General features: G+C 56.5%; 2 protein-coding genes across 3 annotated transcripts; one reads left to right on the plus strand and one right to left on the minus strand.

Annotated features, from left to right (window-relative positions):
• Positions 1–289: 289 nt before the first annotated feature.
• Ccdc188 (coiled-coil domain containing 188) lies at positions 290–2,653 on the plus strand. Its single transcript, XM_032899900.1, has 9 exons — positions 290–989; positions 1,129–1,236; positions 1,324–1,431; positions 1,509–1,565; positions 1,651–1,710; positions 1,813–1,877; positions 2,008–2,059; positions 2,335–2,384; positions 2,467–2,653. Exons 1-9 carry the CDS (start codon positions 465–467, stop codon positions 2,651–2,653), a joined length of 1,212 nt encoding a protein of 403 aa, XP_032755791.1. The 5' UTR covers positions 290–464.
• Positions 2,654–3,242: 589 nt separating this feature from the next.
• Zdhhc8 (zinc finger DHHC-type palmitoyltransferase 8) lies at positions 3,243–17,888 on the minus strand. Of its 2 annotated transcripts, none has more exons than XM_032899898.1 (11): positions 17,679–17,888; positions 11,072–11,193; positions 10,749–10,906; positions 10,488–10,660; positions 10,212–10,314; positions 9,792–9,883; positions 9,490–9,625; positions 9,081–9,201; positions 8,894–9,003; positions 6,774–7,771; positions 3,243–4,216 (listed from the first exon to the last, which is right to left on the minus strand). In XM_032899898.1, the coding sequence occupies exons 1-11, from the start codon at positions 17,780–17,782 to the stop codon at positions 4,006–4,008; spliced, it is 2,328 nt and encodes a 775-aa protein (XP_032755789.1). In that variant the 5' UTR covers positions 17,783–17,888; the 3' UTR covers positions 3,243–4,005. The 2 variants fall into 2 exon arrangements, with proteins under 2 accessions (XP_032755789.1, XP_032755790.1); XM_032899899.1 differs by lacking the exon at positions 3,243–4,216 and adding an exon at positions 4,773–5,916.
• Positions 17,889–19,945: the final 2,057 nt, after the last annotated feature.

Raw genomic sequence — 19,945 nt, forward strand, 5'->3', positions numbered from 1 at the left:
CATAATCTAAGGGCTGGCGTCTCAGTGATCGTGGCTGGCCACTTTTACTCTGCTAGATCCTGACAGGGACACATAGCACAGGGGCTTGAACCTGGAGTGGGGGATAGCTGCCATTCTTGCCACATGTGATTTCTCCCAGGGCCCACTCAGCTTTTTCCAGAGCCAGCCTTCTGAGAATGAATGGGCACCATGAACATTCCTCCACATGGAGAGAGAAAAAGACAGTGGCAGGGCTTCAGGGCCAGTGAGAACTGGGCAGAGGCAGGACTCGCCTCCCACTCTCCTCCCTTCTGCCCCAGTCCTAGCCCCAGCCCATTGTGACCTCCCTGTCTGTACCCAGGCCTTTGTGACTGTCACCTAGGTAGACTTGTGAGCCAGAGTGACATCCAAAGTCCCTTCAAAGAGAGTGGCAGGTTAGCCAGGCCAGAGCCTGGACCTGGGGTCAGGACGGGTCACAGGGACCGATGGAGGGGCCAGAACCCCTGGGACCCTGTGGACATTCTCACACCCAGCATCCCCCAGCCCCAGTTTCAAACAACCATGGAGGATGCCTGAATCAGCCCTGTCAGGGATTTGTAAGGTGGCCCTGTCTGTTCCCCCTTCAGTCCACTCAGTCATTAGAGTCTTCCAGACCTTTCCCAGCTCCAGGGATAGGGAGCGGGGGACCCAGAATGAGAGGAGAAGCCCCTGGGATGTTTCTGTCAAGTGAAGGAGAGATTCCACGACAGAGAGCTCGAGAGCCAGCAGGGGCCAGACAAGAAGAGGTTGAGGTAGAGTGGGACTGTCCCCTACATTCAGGGCATGAGCAGGGGCCACCCAGGCAGACAGCACCCCCCACCTCAGGACCCAGGCCCTGCCCATGCCCAACCCTGCCTCCCAGAGGAAGGGCCACGGCTTCATCCAGACAAGCTCCCACACAGCTTCAGGGCGGGACACTAGAGTCTGCACAGCAATCCTTTCTGCAGCTGGAGCAGGAGAACCACAGTCTGGTGAGTGCATCCCATAGGCCAATGGGCACCAGCTGCTCCTTTGAGTCCCTGCCCTAGCCCATCTGCTTCAGCTTCCTGCCTGAGAAGCAACCAGAACAGATGACACCCCCCCCCCACGTCTTTCTGGCCCCTCCCCCAGAAAAGGCAGAACCAGGACCTTCGGGAGCAGCTGGGGGCCCTCCTGGGGCCAGGGCAGCAGTTCCTGCCTCTATGTTCTGAGCACTCGAGCTGTACAGCGCTGGCCTGGGTAAGCGGGAACACGCGGTCCCGGACCCATGCAGCGGCACCTCCAGCGGTCCACAGCCTTGGGCCTGACCCAGGGGCTCTCCCACAGTCCCCCGAGTCAGCCAGGACCCAGCTCCTGGAAGACAGGGCACCTGTGCAGCTGTTAAGGCAGCAGGAGCTCTGCCCAGGGAAAGAGTCTTTTGTGCGGCAGTCCCAGGTGGGCCCTGGGGAGAGGGGTTTGGCCTGGGGAGCAGAGAGCAGGTTCCTGCGCCCACACTCCTCCTTCCCACCCAGAGTGAGCTGCAACAGATCCGATTGTCCTTTGAGAGGAAGAAGATGGCCATTACTGAGGTGCCCGTTTGGCCTGTGGTGGGAGGGAGCCCCTACTCTATCCTGCTCCTTGGACGTGATGCAGGCCCCAATTCCCTGCCCCCAGGTGTGGGACGGTGTGGCCGAGGTACACATGGCTCTGAACAACCAGGCCACCGGGCTCCTGGTAGGTCGTCAAAGGGCCATGGTAGCGATGGTGGCCATGAGAGCCAGTGGGTATGGCACAGTGATGGGCCAGAGGACTGGCTTCACGTCCTCTGCCTCCTAGAACCTCAAGAAGGACATCCGAGGTGTACTAGAACAGATGGAAGACATTCAGCTGGAGATTCTGGGGTGATGCGGGGACCCCGGGCTGAGCCAGGTTGGGATGGGGTGGACCCTTCTCTGATCTTCAGTCCCACAAAAGGGGCGGTGCCAGGCTGGGGGCAAGGGCTGCATGGTCCTGACCGTGTGCTTCCTCTAGGGAGAGGGCCCAGTGCCGCACTCAGGCCAGGAAGCAGCAGCAATTGATGGAGGTAAGTCCTCACCCATCTCTGCTGATTCCAGAGTCCCCAACCGGGGTAGTGCTAGGGAGGTTCTGAGGAATGGACTCCAGGGACCAGGTCTCAGAGCTAGAGCCCAGTGGTTGCAACAGATGATTATCCCTGGGAAGGGGAGGGAAACAGTCACAGCTGGGTTGATCCTACAATGGAGTCTGTTTAGCGTGGGTACCTCAGGGCTAGGGACCCGCCCTCCCCCAGGGTCCCCAAGGTACTGAGGACAGGCTCTGACCCAGCCCCCTCCCTGACAGAAAGGCAGGCCACAGCTGGGATGTTCGGAGGGCCTAAAGGGCCACCTCTGGTAGGTCACTTCGGGGCAGAGCCCAGTTCCCCAGGATCATCCCCATGGGCTTTCCCTACCCCTTAATTGCCACTGCCTGCAGGCTGCTGGCCTTGAGGCTGCTGCTGGGTGCTCTGCTGGCCTGCACAGCGGCCTACGTGTACGTGGTGGACCCCACACCCTTCGAGGGGCTGGTGCCACCCCTGCTGAGCCGAGCCAACGTCTGGAAGCTCAGGGCCTTACTGGGTCCCTTCTTACGCCTGGAGGTGGACGACTTCCTGCCTTTCTAGAACAGAAGCCCAGTGGCCCCAGCAAGGAGGCCAGGTGGCTGGTGCTACCCCAGGGGCTCAGGGGCCTTACTGGTCCTTGCCTAAAGCACTGCGGCACAAGGCCCCTACCAGAAGCTGCAGAGAAGGGTGGAGGAAGGGCTAGTCCTGAGGGCTGGGCCTGCAGCTGGATATACAGTCATGACACACTTTGCATGTAAGCTTGTTTCCATGGAAACCGGGACTTTGTGGGCCAAAGGTTTGGGAACTTTGTAAAGCGCCCTGGCGGTAGGGGTTTGTTTGGTGGTGCCCCTGCCTCAGATCCTGGCTCTTATGTTCTCCCAAGTGTATTCCTCCACAAAGGCCTCCTGGAGTTCGAGGACATGGCAGGTGGTCTTCCCTAGTTACAGCTGGGGAGTCAGGAGGTCCTCAGCGCTCTCCTGGACCAGACTCACCCAGGGACCTCGGAAATCAGAGCCCTGAATCTGCTGACCCATTGCTACCTTGTCAACTCTGCAGGGGCTCTCGACTCCTCAACTCAGTCCCTGTCTAACTCAGCCTCCTGTTTTGTCCAAGGCTAAAATCAGGGGACCTACCTGGCAGGGCAGCGCTGTGGGTGTGAACACAAAAAAAAAAAAAAAATTTATTAGGGAAGTTGGAAGGAGGGAAATCCTGTAGAACAGAAAACAGTTTGTGGATCTGCCCCAGATGGGAGACACAGAACTGTCGCCCAGACGTGGGCCCCAGGACATGGCTCCTGTGTAAAAAAAGGAGTTGGCGGGGGTTCTGTTCTGACTCCTCCCAGAGGCATCCAGGCCCCCAGGCTAGGGTATTCCCAGAGGTATCACCCTTGGATGCAGACAGACAACCCGTTGGGGACAGAGCAGGCAAGAGGCAGAGAAGGGTGGACCAGGTTCATGGTGCACCAGGCTGGCTGGCAGCTCCAGGACATTAAGGCATCTGTTCAGGGGTCTGGGGTGGAGTGGAGGAGTGCAGTAACCTGCGGTGACCTGAGACCCCCACCCCAGCCCAATCCACAGAGGCCTGGGCTCCCTAGAGGAAGTGGCTTAAAGTGCTTGGAAGGGGTAAGGAGGTTGGGGTGAAGGTCATGCTGGTTGCCAGTATCTCTGAGGCCACCCCCACTGGGGCACTGGACCCCTGCAGCAGGTGGGGGGACTTCCTGAGGTCACCTGGAGCCAGGGTCCTGGGCCCTGACAGACTCATCAGTCAAGATGTGGCTGGTTGACAGGGAACGGGGCAGGGATCCCCAGGCTACCGATGTATCATCCAGCCAGACTCCAAAGTTCTACAGTAGCCTGGTCTTCTGGGTCCCCAGAAGATTGTCCATGGCCCTAGAGCCACCTACTAGTGTCCTGTTAGGGACCTGAGAGGCTGGGGAAAAGGCTGGATGCAGCAGAATGGAGCCGACAGATGGTCCCACGGGGGGCTGCCCCAGCAGCCACGCTCCAGGGGGCCCGCAGCGGCGGGTGATCCTCAGGATGGCCAAGGTGGCACAGGTGTAGGCCAGGAGTCCCCCTAGGCGGACCACGCCACCCCCATCCACGGCTACAGCTGCCAATGCGCCCCCTGTTGGCCGATATCCATGAGAGAGAAGCAGAAAGGTGGAAGTCAGCAGGGGGTAGATCTAAGGGCCCCCCCTACCCAGGCTCTGGACACCTCCCCTCCCTGAAACTCTGAACCTAGCCTAGCCTTCTCCAGCTCTGCTCTGAGCACTAGCTCAGAAAAATGTGGCTTTCTGAACTAATTCCTCCCTTGGCATACAGCAGGGAAGAGGGCATTCTCAAGTACAGTAGTTTCTGTGGGGTTCTCGGCCAGGCGTCGCCCTCATGTGCAGCCTCCATTGATTGTACCTGCCCTATGATGCCCTTTGGTGCCTCAGAGTCCCAGGAGGCAGCTGAGGTCCTAGCCTTTCACCAAACACCCTGTTGTCCAGCATGACAGCCAGGGAGTAAGAGACCTTTGCAACTCACCAGCAGAAGGCCTATTACCAACTAGGCCTGACTTGGCACGCCAGCAGAAATGTCCAAGAGGAATGTGCTACCCTGTACCAGTTGGCCAACCCTTTTCCTGAGACCCTTCCCTGCTCCCACAGTCATAGCCTTGCCCAAGGAAAGGATCAAAATGATTTTTCCTTTTTTTTAATAAAATTATAGATATATAGATGTAAATATAAAAACATAAAACAGACACAATGCAAGCAGACGCTGCCATGTGCTTACTCAGGTCCCTGACGCCAGGGGAAGAACTGACCCCTCCCTGATGTGCTTTCCAGCTGCGCTGGCCAAGCCAGTGCTGGGAACTCGGTATGCTTTGGGGTGAGGACTCTCCAGCTTGGCAGGGAAGGCCTGAGAGAGAGGGAGGGGCTCTAGGCCCCGCTGGTCCCTGGGGCAGCATCTGGCCCCCTTTCTGCTCTGGCCTACCCCACCCCCCATCACCTCCCACAAGAGCATAAAGCAGAAGTTAAGGCTTTGATGAAAGAGCAGTGGCAGCCAAGCACTAACATCAGACATGGGACGGTAGCACAGCATACAGACATAGGGACATGAACCCACCAGCCAGGCAAGACAGGAACAGAGGGAGCTGGGACCTGCTACAGCTGGATTATCTGTCCATCTGTTCATCCATCCATCCCAACCCAGAGCAGGCCAGGGTTACGCCCCCTGTAAAGCATAGGCCTTGCCAAGCAACAAGCGACCAGCTTTGTCAGTGAAAGGCCATGAATTAGGAGCAGCTGGAGAACAGGGCTGAGCAACCCATCCAGACAGGAGTGGGCGGGCCCACGGGACTGTTGGGGACTGGCCTTAGGGGATGAGGGCAAGAGGGTGCAGGGCTGAGCTTGGCTGATGACAGGCAGTCCAGGTCCCCATCACAGCTCACAGCCTTGGATCCGTCTGCCCTGTGAGTACTAGATAAGTAGATGAACAGGCTGAGGCCGGAGCACAAGCTTGTGGAGGCAAGGCTTTCTTTCCTGTTGACGTGTCCACAGCAGGCTTGGGTAGCCTCCTCCCTGGGGCAGAGAACTTGATAGGGTTGGGGAGCTGCTGTGGGGGTCCTGGTCCCCGTGGAATCACAGCAGATGAGTAGTGGTCAGTTCTCACACCGAGATTTCGTACGTAGTCCCACCCACGCCGGACACCTTCTTAACCAGCGTGTGCCGGGCAGGGCTGGCGTTGGGCCCCATGGGGCTGGCAGCAGGCCCCAGCCGGGCCACGCCCGGGGACTGCCCGTTAAGCTTACTTGGGGGGGTCTTCAGCTGAGGGTGATCCCTGCATCAAAACAAGCACATACACACACATGCACACACAGTGAACACAGGACGGTGGGCAATAGGACACGTGTAGATGTGGACTGGAGCCCTGTGTCCTGGACCCTGCAGTCCTCGTCCTTAGGATTATGCTGTCACAGGATAGACATTTCCAGAACTGCTGTCACCCTCGTGGGTACACTGATCTCTCCCAGTTGGATCAGCCAAAGAGCAGCTAGCCTGAGTTGCAGGCTCTACCTGCCCACTGGGATTGAAGTTGGGAAATCCAGTAGTGGACACGTAGCTCTTTCACTAGTTTCTCAGGAAAATGAGGGGTACCACTCTTATTTCCCGGCCTGGCCAGAGCTACTGTTCCCCAGAGAGATGCCCTATGGAACCTGGTAGCCACACAGCCTAAACAGAGTCTCCTCCCGGGCCTCACCTGAGACCAAAACAATGATGCTAGCTAGTGCCAGGTACCTGGGTCCCACCTGCCCTTCCCCACTTTGAGGAATGGAAGCTCCCTGCTAATCTGGGGCTACATGCTCAGTCCATATGAGTTGTGGTGAGGAATATCCCCCAGTCTCAGCATGCTGAGCATGTATCAAGACCAGGGGGGAGACAGCGTGCCTGGGAAGGTAGGAGTCCATACACCCGAGTGAAACCCTCTAGGAGGCCTCTGAGCGAAGTCTGTCTTCCCACATGCATACTGGACCCAGACCTTCCCAAACGGGTAACTAGGGGCCTTGAAGGCAAGGCAAGGCTCAGCTACCTTGTACTGTCCCTACAGAAAACCTATGGGTCTCCAGGATGAGCTGGGAGAACCGGGTCATGAGAGGTCCTGCACGGGGAAACCCATCTATACTTCTGGGCACCCACCTCTGCATAGCCAGTGAGGGCTGCCGGTCCGGAAGGTCCGTGTGGATGAAGGCGACAGCCTTGGAGCCCGAGTAGGAGGGCGATCGGGGGGTGCCTGGTGGGGAAGGCAGGCCCTGACGGGCAGGTGACCTGTGTGAACCACTGCCAGGCCGGGGTCCTGGGGCATTGTTGTTGGCCTGGTCAGCCTGCAGGGAAGAGGAGGATGTCCGAGGTGCCCGACTCATGGAGCTGGACAGTGAGGACAATGATGTCTGCAGGGCAGGGTTGCGGGCACCACCAAAGCCAGGCCCGGCCACGAGGTCATCCCTGGAGCCATAGCGCAGCACAGAGCCGCGGGGACCTTCTGTTAATACACTGGCCTGTTGCAGGCTGTAGGAGCTGGGTGCATCATAGACACCAGAGTCGCCAAAGAGTGAGTCAGTCTGGGACCGCAGCAGCCGTTCACGCTCTTCTCTGTCCTTGCGCTCCTGGATAGAGGCCATGATGGTCCGAGACAGGTTGTCATAGCGCACAGGAGAGGGCTCCCTAGGCCGGGGGCCCAGCACAGGGCTGAAGCTGCGGGGTGGGGGCCGTGGAGGATCTGATGGCCCAGGGTGCAGGTAGGGTGAATGGTAGCCGGCCATACCAACAGAGGGGTGTGTGGGGCATGCGTGGCCACTGGGTGAGCCAGGGTTAAGTAGGCTGTCGTATGACAGGCTGCCATTTCGGTTGGGCAGTGCGTGAGGAGCAAAGAGACCACGGTGGGGTGTAGGGGGCCCACCTTCAGAGCGCAGTGGCTGTAAGGTCATGTGGTCCCCACCCCGCCGACTGGCAGCCTTGAGACTCAGGGAGCGTAAGGCACCTGAGAAGGCATCAGTGGCATTGAGGGGTGGGGAGGGAGGGTAGGTAGGATGCAGACCACCAGGCCCATGGTCTGGGAGATCCAGGCTGGGCTCTGACACAAAGTCTAGACTGTGGGTGCTGTCATCGGCCAGAGTAAGGGAGTCAGGGCCTGGGACCTGTGGAGGACAGGGTATTCTCACTATTGTACACACCACACCTCTTACCTGACCCTAGAGCACCAAGAACAGGAGACTCCTATCCCTGCTCCTCATACACCCTACCCCTCCCACGCCTACTATGGATGGAAGTTGGGACAGAAGAGTTGGCACTGTGATCCCAGAATTGACCCCCAAAGGGAAGCTGGTGTGGGACCTGCTTCTACCCCACCATCGCTAAAAGGCTGCACAGACCCTAAGGCCACCAAGAGTGAGGCCTTGTAGCAGAAAGCCAGAGTAGGCTTCTCCAGACACAAGGTCTATGGTCTTGGGCCTCTCCAACCCAAAGCAGCCACAGTCACAGCACAGGTAGAGGTCCCTCTTTAGTCTCTGTGACTAGACCCAAGCCACGGGCCCCTTGAATTCCCACGCCTCTAAGAATAACTTGCCCTGGTGCACTCAAGCAGCCTTGTGAAATCCTTCGTGGGGTAAAGTCAGTCACAGGAGCCCATCCTAGTCTACACAGCTCCCCTGCTGGGCAGCAGGGCTATACCACATTGCCACCAGGACGGACCCTTGTCCGCAGGTGCCCAGGCTCACTCTCACCCAATGGCCTAGACAGGAAGGAGGCCCCCAGGACAGAGCTGGTCTAGAGGTGTGGAACTAGTCTCTCAGGCAATCTCTAGGGGGTGGCAGCTTTGGGAACACTCAGGGTTCTGGATCATTCCACAGGCTGCTCCATGTTGCTCACTGTTCCACAGTGAAAGACAAAGAAGTACTCAACTCATGAAAATAAATGTGCTTTCTCCAACAAACCTCCAATTCTTCTGAGGGTTCCCGTGGGCCTTACAGAATGACTAATGGTGGAATTCCAGACATCCTAGCCACTAGAGGGGGAAGCTGCCCTCCTGGTCTGTGGGGCAGTGCCAGTACAGACGCAGAGAGGCCAGGCCAAGGTGGTCTCACCTGCTCCCCTCTAAGGGACCCCAGCTCAGCATGCTCATAGGATTGCGTCCTGCCAGCATGCACATGACAGCTCTGTGACAAGTATGGCCTTGCCAGGAGCACAAAAATGGGAACAGGACACCAGGGGGCAGATCCTTCCAGGGAAGGGGCCTTCCCAGAGGCAGAGCCTGGACTTACCTGCTCACTAGGTCCACAAAAGGGTGTCTTGGGAGCAGTGGAGAAGGCTGGCCGGAACTTATACATGGCAGGTGTTGGGGGGCTGGTCCTCTGTACTGACAGGGCACTCTCTGAGAAGAGGGATCACAGTCATGGAATGACATGAAAGCCAGCCCATGTCCCTTTCCTCAGCTGCCCTCCACCTCACCAGCACTGCCAGGTCTTGGGGTCTTCAGATCTCTTCCAAAGGTGCCAGCCTCCATCTTGGGGGGCAGTGGAGGTCCCAGGTCCAGAGGTTTCTCATCCAGCTGGTCTAGACTGCCCTTGGACTAAGGAAGAGGGGGCAGTGGTAGGCGAAGTCTTGAAAAAGGGTTTCTGTGTGTAGCCCTGGCTGTCCTAGAACTCACTTTGTAGACAGGCTGGCCTTGAACTCTCAGATCCACTTGCCTCTGCCTCCCAAGTGCTGGGATTAGACGTGTGCCACTAACGCCCATCTTCCTGTGGCTTTGGACACATGCATAAAGCTTGCCTCGTCCCTCTACCTCTTCTTCCTGTCCCCACCCCTACACCCCACAGTCCCACTCACACAACCTTACTGTTCCAGTCCAGACCCCCACCTTGTTGCGGCCAGCTTTCAGCCCATTGTCGCTCAGTTTGACCTTGAGGGGCACAGCTCGTTCCAGGAGCTCAGGCCTCAGGAAGGGTGGCTTTAGGCTCACTGAGAGCGGCATCCTGGGAGCTTCCACCACATACCTGTGCCAGGGGGGAGAGGTCAGCGGCCAGACAGACAGGCCAGGACAAACGAGGGCAGGGCCAGCCCCACCTAGCCAGAGCAGAAAGGAACCAGGCTGAGGGTCCGAGGCTGCCCACCCCGCACCCAGAACAGGCCTCTTGTTCCCGTGCCCAGGCCGGGCCTCACCGGGGCGCCAGGGGACTGCATAACACGTGCTCCACGTTCCCATAGCAGCCTCGGGTGAAGGGATTCACACCCCCGCGGAACTTCCCAGTCACCTGTGGACATGGGTCCCCTCAGCCAGCCTGACCACCCAGGACAGGCAGGGAGACAGGCAAAGGTAGGTGGGGTCCTTAGAAGTGGTCTTCATGGGAGACAGTGTGGGCAAAGTGGACCCAACAGTGCCCTACACCCAGGTTATCCGTGCCTGCCCTTGCGGGAAGCTATAGCACTCCCAGGCCTTGAGCTGGTGGCTACAGTGTTCATGGGTTGCAAGTGTTACAGCAGGATGGGCAGCCATGGCCCCACACCCTGAGTCCCTCCTCCCACAGCTGCCTGAGCAACATCACGTGAGGGCTCCTGAGGCCCAGCCCACAGGGTTTGCACCTGCTCATTGGTGGTGCGTCCCCGGGTGACCAGTACTACGTGGAAGCCAGTGAGGCCGATGACAGGAATGAAGAAAAGGCCAGCCACACACATGACAGCCATGCTGGCCTGTTAAGGCCAACAGTTGAGGCAAGAACACGACGACCCCCCCTCCCCCCCTGCAGCGACAGGTCTCGAGGCCCCCTCTCGTCTAAGCACGGCGACTCTTCCGGAAGGCTCGTGTACCCGCCGACCCCCCAGGATGTGCTCCCGAGGGCCACGTGGAGACAAGGATACGTGATGGTGGTGTGGGCGGCCCCCAGCCCCTCCGAGTGGTTGAGCACGTAGAGCAGGCCGAAGGCCACCACCCCCACCATGTGTGCGCTGAGTGACAGCAGGAACAGGAAGAAGTAGCGATAGTTACGGCGTCCGATGCAGTTGTTCACCCAGGGGCAGTGGTGGTCAAAGTCCTGGCAGGAGCAGTGTTGTCAGAACTCGCGGAAGGCGGCAGTAGGGCCTGGGCACGGGGGAGAGGAGGGGAAGGGCGGGGGCGGTCACCTCCACACAGTTGTCGCAGACGCTGCAGTGTGAGCAGCGCGGTGGACGGTAGAAGTGGCATGTTGCACACCACTTCATGCGGACCTGGATGCCCCGCACGTCCACGTTCTTGTACAGTGGGGCCCGGAAGTCATCCTCCTTGTCCTCGTCCTCGTCCGCTGAATGTCGGGAGCCCAGGAGGGTGACAAGAGTACAGGGAGGTGAGCGTCCTAGCAGGAGAGGACCTGTCTAATCCCTGCCCAGCCCACCCACCAAGAACCCCAAATCAGCCACTTACGCTCCAGGGACAAGGAGCGGGTGAGCTGCCGCATACAGGGCCCTACCTCGGGGGAAGACTCCGGGGTCCATGAAGGTAGCCATACTGAAGTTGGCCAGGACAAAGAGGAAGAGGATGCCATTGTAGACAGGAATAGCTGGAGAGACAGCTCTTGTCAACCACGGGCACCTGCAATGGACAACGGAACAGAGAGCCGGGGATATGAAGGAGACAGACACGGCCACGTGTATGCGTCTGGGCCCACCGGACCTCCACCAGGCAGGCACACAAGGCAGATCTTAGCCCTCGCTACTCCCTGGCTGTGTCCATCATGCCCGGTGTGAGCTCCCTGCACTAGTTCCAACCCTGGCAACCTTAGGGCCATGTCTGGAACACAATTCACAGCTGAGGAAATCACTAGAGAGGCCTATCAGCCTAGGGATTGGGGTGGCCACAGAGCTAAGCCAGCCTACTTGTAACTTGCCCAGGCTACCATACCCAGACAGGAGAACTCAGAGGTCAGTGGGCTACCAGCAGCTTGACTCAGGCCATGCTAGAGCTGTGCTGATACATAGCTGAGGTATGGAGAGTCACAACCCTGCTTCAGCCATCCTCCTTTTTTTTCCTGGAGGGCACAGCTCTAGTCTGGGGAGACCCTATTCCTAACCTTGTTTGCTAGGTGACAGCATAGGAGACCTGAAACACTGGGAAAGCACACACTTCTGCCCTTCCGGTCTCTCACCATCCCACAGCACTTGGAGCCAAGGCTTCCCTTCCAACTCCATTTTCCAGGAAGCCTTCATTCGTGTAGCTTCATAGTAAGGGCTTTACACATCTGCCTCAGCCCTCACAGATCCTCACCAGAATCACCTCCACAGAGACATGCCGGGCCTTGGACCCCCAGTCCTGACCCTGTAATGGCTACCAAAATCCACTCACTATGTTCAAGAAGCTCCTCTGGCCTCAGGAAACAATGTTTCCTTCTGTATCACTGGCTGCTGAGACAGGTGGTGGGGGCACACATAGGGGTTTAATTTCCGGCCTATGTTTGGTCCTTTGTGGAGCCAGGCTAGTGGAGTTTCCCTCATGGTTGCCCTGACCACAAGATGGAATGATGGTGGCCGCCTGCAGGGCCTGCAGCTACCCACCACCCGAGTGCACAGTCCACACTGTGCGCCCACGCCTGCCTTGGCCAGGAGCCAGGCCCGCCGCCCCAGCAACCACCTCCATGGCAGCAGAACTATTTTTAGTGGAAAGCAAGAGGCTATTTAAAGCTCCTGCTTCCCACGGCAGCACCCTCCATGGGGCCACCAGCCATGATACCCCATCCTCTTTCCAGGGCCAGCATGGAGATACAGCATGACAACACAGGCCACAGCCATGAGGGTCGGGCAGATCACACCCAACCTGTCAGCCTGGAGCATTCACTCTACACTCTCCATCTCTGACAGAAACGGCATAGTAAACATGTCTGTGACCTCCAATCCACTCTGTTCAGCAAAACTACAGTGGTACCCTACGATGAGATTCACAGCCCAGCAGTGAAGAACTCAGTAGGTAAGGGAGAGACACCTCTGAGTGAAGCAGTCAAGCCTTCTAGGGATGGGGTGCCCTCCAGCCTGACTTGGGTAGAACACACCAGCTCCCTGTGATGTCCGGTGAGAGGGGCTAGTTGCACACCAATAAAAAGTGAAAGTTCAGGTCCCATGCTACAAAGTCAAAAGCATAATGTCAAACCCTAGTGCCACCTGCAGAAGTAGTGCGGGGCCACGGGGATGCTGTAAAGGGGAGACATGTGGAGGGAGCCAAGCATGGGAAGACCAGGCTTGGCTAGACAGGTTCAGTCCTTACAAGACCTTATCTATCCTACATGAAGTGCCATGTCTTTGGTTATCCTCGAGGAAGTGAGGACAACTGCCGTCCTTCCTATAAACAAGAAGCTAAAGACCGCAGGCATTGGGGACAGGCTACCTCCTAGTTTTCACTCGGCTAGCCTTGGGGGTACACGGCCTATGAAGTAGAAAGGGCCTAGCTCCCAGGGCTGGAGTGTTCTCCCAGCCGGACGGCCTGTATTTCTGTATTGCCTCTCTAGCTCCTTAGCGGACCACATGGGCCAGACAGCTGCCCTGAGTGAGATATCTGAGGAGCAAGGGGGCAGTCCTGAGCCAGGTTTGGCTGTTTGCACTGGTGGGACACCTCGATGACACTGAGGTGCTAGGCAGCTTCCGCATGAACAAGCACCACCTGCATAAACATGTAGCAGGGGCCAGGTGTGTGTGTGTGTGTGTGTGTGTGTGTGTGTGTGTGTGCACACATGCGTGCCAAGCATCTGTCCTCTCTAGGTGCTGCTGGGGGCCTTCTGGCCTCCCCACCAGAGTCTGAATAAGGTCCAGCTAGAGTTATAAAGCCTGTGTGCAGAGACAGGGTCATGGGGAGCTAGCACATACTGACACATGCAGAAACATGGACGCAAGCACATGTACACACAACCACACTCCACGGTACACACAGAAAGGCAGAGAAGCACAAACAGCTCACAACCACACGAAAGCACAACCATTCCACATATGTGAACAAGGAACAGTTGCAGACACAGGCACACACAGGAAGACTTGCATGTAGACACGGGTACACACACCATACAGACGTACCTGCAGAGTTGCTCATGCCCAGAAACGTGAATGTGGGCACATGTGAAGATGACCATGTGGTACCCTCCTCCCAGGCTTTCTAACCAACATCAGCTGCCTACTACCACAGGACTCAGGCAAGCTCTCCGCCTCTGTGTGCTTCCCACTGCCCCCAAGCACAGAGCAAACATGAGCACACCGAGGACCACTGAAGCCTGAAGGATGTGTGAGGACACAGAGACACGGGAGAACATTCGAAGACGTGCCAGCGTTCTCAACAGATGTTACAGACAGGGGCACTAGGTACCTGTGTGCTTAGTCCTCCACTTAGTTTTAGTGCTTGCCTGTGGGGAACATCTTCTGCAGCCTGGGCCTACCAGACACACCTGGCCAGCCCCACGCGGCCTTCAGGGGGCAGCCGGAGCGGATGGGCTCAACCCGCATCTGGCCTTCATGAGCAGGAAGGCTCTGCTTGCTACATTCCTAAAGACCCTTTCCTGGTTGGCTCAAGCCCTGCTAAGGAGAGTGAGTGTGTGTGTGTATGTGTGTGTGTGGTGTGTGTGTGTGGTGTGTATGTGTGAGTGTTGTGTGGTGTGTGGTGTGTGTGTGAGTGTTGTGTTGTGTGTGAGTGTGTTGTGTTTGAGTATTGTGAGTGTTGTGTGTGTGTGTGTTGAGTATTGTTGTGTGAGTGTGTTGTGTTTGAGTATTGAGTGTTGTGTGTGTGAGTGTGTGTGTTGAGTATTGTTGTGTGAGTGTGTGTGTTGTGTTTTGTGTGTGGAGTGTGTGTGTGTGTGTATGTGTGTGTGTGTGTGTGTGTGTGTGTGTGGTGTGGTGTGTGTGTGGGGTGTTGTGTTTGTGTGTGTGTGTGTGTTGTGTGTGGTGTTGTGTGTGGTGTGTGTGTTGAGTGCTGTGTGTGTGTGGTGTGTGTGTTGTGTGTGTGTCGGTGTTGTGTGTGTGTGTGTGTGTTGTGTGTTTGGTGTGTGTGTGTGTGTGTGTGTGTGTGTGTGTGTGTGTGTGTGTGTATGTGTGTGTGTGTATATATGTTTGTTTGTGTGTGTGTAGATATATATTGTTGTTGTGTGTGTGTGTGTGTGTTGTTGTTGTGTGTGTGTGTGTGTTGGTGTGGTGGTGGGTTTGGTTGTGTTTGGGGGTGTTTGTGTTGTGTGTGTGTGTGTGTGTGTGTGTGTGTGTGTGTGTGTGTGTGTGTGTGTGTGTGTGTGTGTGTGTGTGTGTTGGTGTGTGTGTTGGTGTTGTGTGTGTGACTGTGTGTTGTGTGTGTTGAGTTTGTGTGTGTGTGTGTGTGTGTGTGTGTGTGTGTGTGTGTGTGTGTTGTGTGTGTGTGTGTGTGTGTGTGTGTGTGTGTGTGTGTGTGTGTGTGTGTGTGTGTTCCTAGCTCTGGGGCTCTGAGCACCCAAGGTCTTAAGATGCATCCTGAGCAACAGTAAGTCAGGCAGGAACACAAGCCATCACTGTGTGCCCCACCCAAGTGGACGTCTGGAGCCCGGCGTAGGCCAGCAGAGAGACACCACCCAGTAAGGGGGTGACTTCAGGGACAGAATATCTGCCAAAGTCAAATGTCAAATGGAAAATTTTTACTCAGACATTTTATTTTAATCAAGTTCTTCATTAACCCTGGCCTGTGGGGCACCCAGGGCCCACAGTAGCAGCCATTCACCCTGGACGCCCAAGGCACTTTGGAGTTCTAAGCAGCTACACCCACCTGGTCCAATCCCTAGACATTTGGACAGGAAGAGTCAGGCTCAGAAGAGCAGTAATTTGTCACTAGCAGGAGAATGCATAGTTTTCAAACCTAGTCTCCCTCCCATGATACTCCAGTCAGTCACTGCCTTCTTCCCAGGTCCCCAAAGCTGCCAGGGGCCAGAGCCAGACAGTCTACTGTCCCAGACTGGGCTTCTACCCCCGCAGAGAGCTCAGGCCCACCTGAGCCAGCTTGACCACCCTGGGTGCCCAAATGACCTAACAGCTCTAGGGCTGGCCACTGGACTGCAATCCCTCCAGCAGGCATTGTCCATGTCCCTTTGAAAAGTGGATTTGAGGGGTGGCCTGCCTGGAGGAAGCCTTTGGACCCATCCCAGCACCAAACCCAGCTTGGCACTGTACCACAAAGAGAAACACACATCAGCAGAAGCCCAGGAGGGTTCCTGGGAAAGGGGCTCACTCCCATCCTACCTCCAGGGAGTTCACCCCAAATCCCACACATTGCCTACCCCCAGCCTATTCTAGAAAGAAGCCTGAATGTCTGCTGGGCCTACTACCTTCCTGGTGAGCTGGTTTGTAAAGGAGTCTCTGGACCTTCAGTCTTCCCTTTCCTGACTTATCCAGTTCTTCTTGGCATCTTGAGAAAAGCAGCTCAGACTCACAGAGGAGATATAAGGGTCACTTACCCCAGGTGAAGTTCCAGAACCTGACATAGGCCCTAAAGGTAGACTGAGGGACTTCTTCCCTTTCTTGGTGTCTGAGGTATCAGTGGGCTAAGCCAGAAACAGGGCAGGAAGGAGGCACTGAGAGGATCAGGATCCTATCTTGAAAATGACACCTACTCCAGGCTGGCCACCAGACCTGCCTGGACACTGGCATGTCCCAAATCAGCACAGCTGTCCAGCAGAACAGAACCACCTGAGTGGGGCAGTCAGGTCAACCATACCCACACTTCATGGGCTCACCCAAGGGGCAGATGAGTTTGCACACAGACTGAACAGCACCCAAGTCATGCCAACCGCACAGCCAGTTCAAGTCAGAGTGGCTGTCCCTTACAGAGAATCCCAGACTTCAAGAGCACCAACACGCATGGCCCCAGAACTCTAGCTTCAAGAACGGAGAGGAAGCACTGCCCAGGAAAACAGTAGCAACCTCAGAGACCAAAGCTTGAGGCTGAGTCAAGTTCCCAGGAACCACCACAGAAGGACCCTCTGAAACTATGTAAGTCCTCTGAGGAGAGAAAAGCAGGGGGAGATGGTTTTAATCCCTCTTAAAACTTATCCCCACATTGCATGTCTTAATTTTAGAGTTATGTTAAAAGACATAGACACCCTCCCTGCCCTGAAACAAAACCCACTCCAGACCTCTGGAAGATTGAATTTTCCAAAATGTGTCCCTCCAGTCTTAGCTCCCCAAGCCCTTCCTTATCCCACAGTCCACAACATCTGAGTGACAAGAACACACAGACTCTCTCTGAGCCAGAAATAAGCCCGTCCACACAGGCCTTTTTTAATCTTGCTCTTTGCAGCCGTGGCAAACACCCAACCCCAGCCTCCAGGTAAGGACTCTCCTCCCACAACAGACACTGAATTCAGACTCCTACAAAGCCTGCTATAGGATTCTACAAAGTGAAAAGGGCGGCTCAGGCTCACTTACATCTGGGACTGTCCCACTTGGAAACAAATGGCCATCCCTTTGGTCACCTGAGTTGTGTCAAGGCTTTGAGATTGTAGAAAGAAACGAGTGGTCAGAGATTCTCAAGACTGACCACCACAACCCCGTGACCTATGAGCCAGCCGTGTCAAGAAATTAAGGCTGGAGCTGCTGAGTGCCAGGCTGGCAAGAGTGCTCCCTCCCCACGACTGGTGGCCTAGCCTCTGAGGTCTTTTTGTCCCCCAGGCCTAGAAGTGTAGGTACTGGAGCCTCTTAGTGTTGTGCTTAGGGAGGGCAGGCTGGAGTGGTCAGCCACGGCTGTGGGGCAGGCCACACCTACGCGAGAATCATAGAAATAAGTTGATTTTACATGCGGGCTGCGACGTGGGGGTTCACAGCTCCTACTCCCCCAACCCTTCGCCAGGAAGGTTGGTGTCTGTAAGTGACACGCGTCCCCCTCCAAGGCCCCGAGGGAAAGAAGGGCTGCAACCACACCCAGGGCCTGCTAGAACGCTCAAAGGCAGGCATTCACCTGTCCAGGCACCCGGACGCAGCCCCTCGCCGCAACCTGCTGATCCGCCTAGCCCACCACTGCCCCCGTGGGGCCCGTGCGCCCACCCGCCCCTCTCGCGTCCCCCTCTGCTACCAGCTCTGGACCTGGCGCCGACTCACGTGAATACGAAGAACAGGGTGCTGGAGCCAACCAACAGCGCCGCGGCCGTGGCCACCGGGATGTACTTGGCGGGTTTGAGGCGCGTCCCGGGGCTGCGGGGCATCCTGGGCGCCGCGCCGCCGCATCCTCCCCGGGCCGGGCGGGCGGGGCCGGCCGGGTCGGGCCGGGGTCGGGCGCGCGGGCTGGACGCGGCGCAGGATCCGCGGCAGCGGCAGTGGAGGAAATCCCACCCCACGGGCGGCGGCGGCGGCGCGCTGATGTCAGCGCGCCCCTTAAGGTGGACCCGGCGGCAGGGCCGCGGCGGGGGCGGGACGAGGGCGGAGCGCCGGGCGGCCAACTCCTCTTTTGCGGGGTAGCCGGACGCCGCACGCACGCGCCGGGACCATCTGGACCAGCAGGACCACGGGAAGCATATTCTTTTTTCCTCTTTCTTTCTATCTCCCTTCCTATTTATTTGTTTGTTTGTTTGTTTGTTTGTTTTATGCTGCCGCAGGCCCTAACCCGGGAGCTCTCTTGGGCCTACATGTTCCCCAAGCACAGTCCCGGGGCAGGCTGAAGGTCCCCTGGCAGTCACTGGGATGTGAGGGAGACTGCTATGACAAGGTAGGGGTATCATGGTTATCCAAACCTTACCCAACTCGCAGCCCTCCACACACTAAGAGTTAGAGGTCTCTGAGTTCCTCTGCGTCCTGCTCAGGCTGCAGGCTTGATTGAGGGCGTGTGTAAGAGACCGAGAAACACCTTTGGAAGGCTGGTATCCTAGTGAAAAGTGCTTGCAACCCAGCATTGGCCTTGACTAGAAAGGTGGTGCACGCTCACCACCAGAAAAGCCCACCTGCCTGCGCCAGGACGCAGCTGCTTAAGGTGGACCAGCCCTCCAAGGATGCTGCAGGGTAGGCCTCTGCATTGGCTTCCCCTGGCCTTAGTGTTTTGAGTAAGAACTCCACTGCATGCTTCAGCCACTGGACAAGGCTACATCTACTTTGAAGCCTATTCAAGGGCCTGGGCAATGTGCTGCCAGTCCAGAGGCTCTTCTCCAACTTCAACCCCTCCGGATATCGAGATACTGGGGGCCTTCTTCCCTTGGCTGCTGCTATCTCCTTCTGTACAGCCAGAACCCAGAGCCCCGCAGCCACCCCACTGCTGAAAGCCACTTTCCAACAGCATAAACAGTGATGGATTTTCTCTCAGTGATGGATTTTCTGTTCTGTTGGTCATTCCATGCCAGAAGATGCAGCACAGGGTCACCCAGAGTTCTTCCAGCTTTGGTAAGATAAGCGGTGATGTAACCTCACAGTGGGGAGCAGAGTGGATACAAACCCCTTTCAGCTCTCAGGGAGCATCCAGCTGGCCCTCTGTATTAGGCACACAATTCAGTTAAATCACCCGACCTATAGCCTGGACTTTAATCCTGTCCTACAGCCCATAACATAGAAAGCTCTGAACCTCTAGGTCCCTCAGGAGGCCCCAAGACTCAGCTCCCACTGCAGAAGTCCTTTGGGCCTGAGTACTCTCATGTTGTATGTAGAGTACCGAGACAGCCACACTACTCTACTGCCACAACCTTGTAGGAAAATAGCAAACACTGGTCATGGAAGCGACTCTAGAGAAGTCTTAGGTGGGGCAGATCTCCTTTACTAGAGTGGCCCCTGATGCTCACAGCCTAGGGGAGCGGAAGAGGGACTGAAACGTACGTGTAGAGTGGCAGCAGCGGTGGAAGGACTACGACGGAGGTAGAAGGTAGCACTCCCCACAATGGGCTGACTTACAATGTTCCCAGCTATCCACAGTCCAAAATTATTAAATTCCATAAACCACTGACAGCTAGCAGTGTGGGGACTCATGTAATACCAGCTCTTGGAAGAGCAAGGCAGGTAAACTGCTTCAGGTCAAGATAAGCCAACCTTGGCTACACAGTGAGGCTCATCTCAGAAACTAAAAAGCTGGGTGTGGTGGTATCTTTAATCCCGGTACTGGGAAGGCAGAGGTAGGTGGATCTTAAATTTGAGGCCAGCCAGGTCTACATAGTGAGTTCTAGGCTAGCCAAGCTATATAAAAACAAAACTAAAATGGTCAGGATGTAGCTCAGTACAGCCCAGCACCACAGGGCACCTATATGTACCCAATACCAGCATTTAGAAGGATCTGAAATTCAAGTTATCCTCAGCCACACAGCCAGTTCAAGGCCAGCTTGGGCTATGAGACTTTCTCACACTAACCAACTTAGTAACTATACTATCCTGCTCTTACCAGCCTTGGATGGAAT

This window comes from Rattus rattus, chromosome 4 (assembly GCF_011064425.1).
Source record: "Rattus rattus isolate New Zealand chromosome 4, Rrattus_CSIRO_v1, whole genome shotgun sequence".
Lineage (NCBI taxonomy): Eukaryota > Metazoa > Chordata > Mammalia > Rodentia > Muridae > Rattus > Rattus rattus.